Source organism: Papaver somniferum, chromosome 11 (genome assembly GCF_003573695.1).
Source record: "Papaver somniferum cultivar HN1 chromosome 11, ASM357369v1, whole genome shotgun sequence".
Taxonomy (NCBI): domain Eukaryota; kingdom Viridiplantae; phylum Streptophyta; class Magnoliopsida; order Ranunculales; family Papaveraceae; genus Papaver; species Papaver somniferum.
The window spans coordinates 103,589,902-103,596,260 of NC_039368.1; the positions used below are offsets into that span (position 1 = coordinate 103,589,902).

Here is a 6,359-nt window from a genome sequence, read left to right on the forward strand (position 1 = left end):
TTTCAGCAGAAACACTTTTCCTAAAGGTAAGAAGAGAAAAAAAGAATAACTTTTTCGAAAGAATATTGCACCAACGAGAGTTGATTCCAAGACCATCTCCAAACCTAACTCACGCGGATAAACATGAGGATGAGCGAGCATTCTTGTTTTCTCAATCGATTCTCACTCACTAAAAATACGAGTAGTGAGCACGTGCGATGCACGTCGGCAACATTAATTTTTCATTCCATTTCTGAAATGGGATACCTTCATTTTATTTTTCAATTTAGCCTAATATTAGATAAAAATGGAAAGAAAAAAACTAAAATATCACTTTTAATGAAATTGGGGTAATCTTTCGTATCGAAACTAAAACCTATAGATTCTTCTAAGTAATTTTATAATATCTCAAATGAAGTATTTGAGCATCATATAGGCAATATATAAAAAATACTTAAGCTCTTTCAATTTACCTTTAAATTATGGCTATTTTTTCGGAGAATTATGATATATAAAAAAGTCAAAATCTGATATGGTTGTTTATACTCGTTGCGTAGGTGATTGAAAGAGATTTCTAAATATATAAAATTCACAAAAATCCGACGTACCATTTAGAATATACGAAGTTTTAAAATATTTATCTTTATTTATACAAAAATGGTATTATTGTAAATAAACGATTTCATATATTATTATTTTTAAGTCCCTATTCCGTTACAGCAATGATACGCGTACAACAGCTATGTACCGTGATCTACACAGCAAAATGATCCAACTGCTCTTAGGGAATCCGTGGGGAGATTTGCAGGGGGTGGGGTTAATGGTGGGGCCCACCACCTTTTTTATCTCTCACACCAAAACTTCGGTGCACATCACGGTGATGAGCTGCGGTACACCAAACATTTTCGATTCAGTTAAACATTTCAGTCCTTATTTGTATTTCTTAACTAAACAGTCCCTATTTTATTTAACATTTTAGTCCTAATCCTTTTGGTTAACCGTTTTCCGTTCGGTGAACCAAAAAAAAGAGTAAGGATTTCAATTAAGATTGCTTGCCTTAAAAAGGGGGAGATAGGACTTCAAATTTTTTTCGGGTTTGAAAATTTGAGTGGTGTGTAAATAAGAAAATTAACACCCATACCCACAATGTCCATTTATTTTTTATTTTGATCAGTAAAGGATTTGGTGCTGGCGAGTTTCGAATTCGGATCGCTGGTATCATCACTCGGACATTGTAGTACCGTGATACCGACCACAACATCCGGTTTAGTCTGTGAAAATGTGAGATAATAGAAACCGTTGGGTTTAACGGCTGACATGCTGATAGCTTTTTGGGGTTCATACTTCTAACGACCACTTTAAGGTTGGGTTTTGAGACGTTTAGTGTGCGTTGTTTTACTAAGCCTTTTTAGCGTTTTTTCTTTGTTTAATTCTTTGGACGATCGATTCCAAACTCGGTATACTGTTTTTGTGTCAGTTGTTTTTATTGGGTTGAAGTATCTCTTTAAATATTTCTTTTTCGATGTATCTCTTCATATTGACCGATATTTTTTTTAGTAAGACAATAGATCTCACTCACTAAAAAGAAAAAAAAACTTAACTACTCAGCAGTGTGAACTGTGACTAATTGTAGATAATCTAGTGTCGTGTACACATCAATGGGTCCAAGCTGTAGCTATGCCTTTTGAAGCTTATAAATTTAGACCACCCCGCCTTCACTTCACTTATTCAAACTTCCACTCTTTTATTCTTCTTCTCATTGTTTTCCTCCCTCCCTGTAAAACAGATATTAGAATAAGCGCTCACTCAGATTTCTCCAAATATAAAAATTACATTTGATCAAGTTTTAGGAAAATGGAAAATGGAGGAAACCAGCAAGCTGAGAACAGGAGAGGAGGAAGTCCACCCAAAAGAGGAAATGTTAAAGTTCAGATTGCTAAGGTGGTTGCAAAATCAGTGAAATCTCTAGTTACAGAAGCTGCACTCTGTAGGGGAAGAGATAAGGTAACTCCACTACCAGAGGGGCAAAATTCCGACTGAGATGATGCTTAGCAGCACTCTAAGACATAGATATCTCAACAGTCATCATCAAGCATTTAATCAATTATGTTTAGTTTTCGTGTTACTTTTTTATTCCATCTATTTAGAAATATGTTGTTATATGGTACTGTGTGTGTGTACTAAGAAGTCTTGAGGTGTGTTCCATTTCTGTGTCTGTTGCTCAAGTGTGTGATGTGTGGTTTTAATGCATGTGTTGCCATTTGGTCTCACTATATATATACTTAGCAAAATTCAGGTATCCATCGTTACAATCTCATGTTCTTATATTTGAGTTCCCTTTGATAGGGAGTTCAATTTGTGAAAATGTACTAAAACAAAACCAACCAAAAAGTACCTAGGTATTACATTAACCCCCAAAACTGGAACCGACCCACAGTAAAAGAGAAAAACAAATTCAAACAGCAAATCCTTCAACTTGAGCAGATAGGAAGCTATAATTTAGGTTCTGCAGAATCTGATTGAAGGTGGGGGGCAAAAGCTTTCAAAACCTCTTCATACACAGGTTTCTTGAACTCCACTGCCTGTTTGCAACCAAATCAAGAGTCAATTACCGAACAATTCAAAAACATAGCAAACGCGAGTATATGGAAGTTGGATTTACTCACACGCTCAACTACTTGTTGGGGTGTCATCCACAGCCATTCTCCGAACTCCGGTTTTTCGGTTCCATCGCCTAAAAGATTGATTTCTTCATCCTTGCCGACGAGTTTAAGAAGAAACCTGTTGATTTTGTAAGTGCAAATATTTTTAGCAAGACAATTAAGTATAAGTGCTCATTAGCTTATTGTTGTTTGAGCTACAAGTGGTTGGCACAATTAACAAAGCCAACGAGGAAAGCAATAATCAATCTAGCTGAGTGAGATATTGATTTCATTTTATTTTTACCAACAAAAACTGAAAAGAAAATTTTGTTGCCATCCAAGGAAAGTAAATTCCTAGAGAGCAATGGTGCATCTCTTGCCCTTACCATTTCTGAGCTTGGCCTTTATAGTCTGTACCCCACCGCTTGTTTAGCTTTTCTCTAACTGGTGGTGGAAAATCATAAGTTAACCAATATGGAACCTGTATGATAAATCAAAATGTCAAAATCCAATCCAAAGATTACACATATAAAGACAACATTGACTCAGTTGCCGACAGACACAAACTCAAATCCTTGGCAACATTGTCGATATATGACTAACATAATCCCAACAGATACTCGTGGCATTGAGACTGCGTTATGATTTCATTATCTACTATCAACATCTTGACTCCTGAGATTATGTTTCACGTTGGCATTAAACTATAGTTCAGAGATACTCAGTCTTGTATCTCTAAACTAAACTAACCTAACTTTATTTTTATTATAATTCGCAATGTATTAGTTCATAAACTTAGCTAATGGTAAACTGTATGGACGGCAGATGGTGTTGGTAAGGGTTAAGGAAATGTTCTAGTTTGTTCAGGACAAAAACCACAAGCGGACCACTAAACCAATCTATTTAAGCTATTTCTGTCGCACATCTTTTATTAAAATTCCCTTCCCAATTCATTTTTTACTAAGCAGGATAAGATCACATCACATTTTATCGACTACACCAAAATCTCAAAATCACATAAGCCTAAAATCTGAATTGTTGTATGTATCCAAAATCACAATTTTAAAAACGCAATTGGGGAAAGATAGTTAAATCTGGAAATTCAAACCTCTGCAATAACTTCAACAGATTTAACTCCAGTTTCTTCACTTAATTCTCTTGCTGCTGCAGCTCTCGGATCTTCACCTTCATCAATACCACCCTGTGGCATCTGCCAGGCGCTAGGGATATCGAGTCTAGATGCAGAGAAGACCTGAAATAATCAACAAAATAGAGAAATTCAATTTAACATTAAAAATGAAACTGAAAACCCTAAAAAGAAAGAAGAAAACAAAACCCACTTCGTTTGATGAGTTGACAAGACAAATTCCAACGTTTCTTCTGTATCCTTCTGGTGGAGATTCCATTGCCGATGATGAAGAAGAGTATTTGCGAGAGATGATTGTATTCGATGGTTTATTGTGCAGGAGGGAGGAGTTTGGAAGTTTCTTAGGATTTAAGGGGCTAATCGGGGAAGATGAACAAGGAAGTTTTACAGCCGGCAAGATGGCGTGGAGACGCAAAAACTGGGAATTTATGGATGGAACTCGGCAGAAATTCGAAGCAACAACCATAGCGAGATATATAGTATCTTCTTTCGAGAGTTCAAGATATGCGAAAACGAGCTCTCGTTACTGAAATGACTAAACGAGCCTTACTCGATTTTGTTTTTCCCAGCTATATTAGTATTTTGTAAGGTAGCTAATGAAATTGTAAAACTTCATCTTCTTCACTAAATCCTTCTGCAACTTCTTTCTGTAACAATGTCTTCCTATTATCCCCTAATTCGTCTATTTCTTACTCTAAACCTCTAATTCCCTCTATCTATCCCAAATCATCTTTATCCTTAGAGACTCAAACTGTTCATGATAATCCAATTTATAGCGAGTTCACTACAAGTGGTATCAGAGCAGCCGATTCCGCGGTGCAAACATGAAAACCCTAACAGAAAGTGAAGAGCTATCTATGAGAGTTGAATTATTAGAACTAGCTCTAGCTGAGATATCAAGAGTGTTGGGTGATTACAAAACTAAACCATCTCCTGAGTTTTTAGCAAGATGGAAGGATTATTTAGCTACAGAAGTAATGAACCTTCTGTTATTGGAGCGTTGGATGAGTGAATCCGTGGATCAGAACGAGAACTCTAATTCGGCAAAAAACTTTGTATTAGTTGGGTCGGTGTTGAATAAATTGACGCTGATTGATAAGGTAATCGGTGAGAAAATTGAAGGAGCTTCTGTTGATTTAAGTCCAACTAATAATTTCACTCAAAATTCTTCAAATCCACTAGTTCCAGATGCGTCAGGTGGAGTTTTATATTCTACTACAACAACCAATTTCTCGCGCAGATCTGGTGAATCGAAGATGCCCGAGAACAAAATTGATGTCAATTTGAAGTCAATTCCATTTGATTCAGGAGAAGATTCAAGTTCAGGAACAGATTTCTCAAAAAATCCTTCAACTCCTAGTGCTACAGATGAAGGTAATTTTCAATCTATACCCATATTTTGTTGTAGGTTCGAATTGGCTCGAACCTTATTTGATAGAAGAAAGCGGTTGGAATTGATCAAGATGTATTCTCATTATGGTACCGGTAGTTTTCATTTCAGTTTTGGTGTACTTAAATTGGGTTTGCTTGTTTCGAATGGGAATTGTTCACAATTGTTATGGGTATATCCAAATGTGTGTGTGTTTGTGGAAACTAGTGCTAGTCAGGGTGTTTGCATGTTCTCTGAAGAGATGTTGCGGCAAGGTAGTGACACAGTGACCACAACTAACATGTTTGAGAACACTCGGGAGCTTATTGATCAAATTTTTGGTAAGCGTATAAAGAGTTTCAGCTGTAGCAAAGAGTATCGTAACTTGCAATTGAGATATGGTTTACTTGAAATGTCTACTGGCATAAGGCGCTATTTGAGTGGTGGTAGGTGCCTCTGTTGTAAACAGGATTTTGCTAGAAGAGTTTTTGATAGAGGCAAGTTGCTGGAGTTGATTATGAGGAGTACTAAATTCTGCCTAGATACTCTTGATCCTTGTATGATTGTTCTTAAGGGGTCAAAAATGACAACTGAACACAATGGAAATGTGTCTATGTTTTTACAAAATAGTGGCAGTGGTGATGCTAGAAATATACCTGACGAAATGTTGCTACAATGTGATGTTCTTTTGGCAGTCTTGCTTCTTCTAATAACTAAGAAAACTGATTATGGTATTTCACATGGACTGATTGAGAAACTGCTGGTGAAAGATTACAGATCTTCTTTACAAATGCTAATGGCCTGGAAGGTATTAGTGGAGATAAAGATATTCACAACCAATTGGGAGAAACCAAAGGATGTTTCACAGACTTCTGGGATGGAATTCAATTGTATACTTAGTCTTCCTTCACTCCTTGGTGTTACAAGCAAACTAGTTTTGGACCTCTTCCTGTTAAGAGTCCATATTCTAGAGTATGTTGGCAACACTCGTTTGAGTAGTCGTCAGCGGGGTGTCTGAAGCACCAACCACAGGGAGCTATTTACTGGAGGGGAATTCTTTTATGGGTGGTGGAAATCAAGGAGAGTGGAAATATATGGGCTGTTTGGGTTACTCTCATTTTGGTTATTATTCAACAGCTCCTTCACGATGGCAGTCAAGTGTTAGCATGTCTGTTACAAGAGAAGGTGTTCTGTAAATTAGTAGTGGGAATCATGAAGTCTC

General features: G+C 36.7%; 1 protein-coding gene across 1 annotated transcript; it reads right to left on the reverse strand.

The window, feature by feature from the left end:
* Positions 1-2,214: 2,214 nt before the first annotated feature.
* On the reverse strand, positions 2,215-4,267 carry LOC113320882 (nudix hydrolase 26, chloroplastic-like). Its single transcript, XM_026568779.1, has 5 exons — positions 3,962-4,267; positions 3,730-3,873; positions 3,008-3,102; positions 2,646-2,760; positions 2,215-2,561 (listed from the first exon to the last, which is right to left on the reverse strand). The coding sequence occupies exons 1-5, from the start codon at positions 4,232-4,234 to the stop codon at positions 2,472-2,474; spliced, it is 717 nt and encodes a 238-aa protein (XP_026424564.1). The 5' UTR covers positions 4,235-4,267; the 3' UTR covers positions 2,215-2,471.
* Between the last annotated feature and the right edge of the window lie 2,092 nt (positions 4,268-6,359).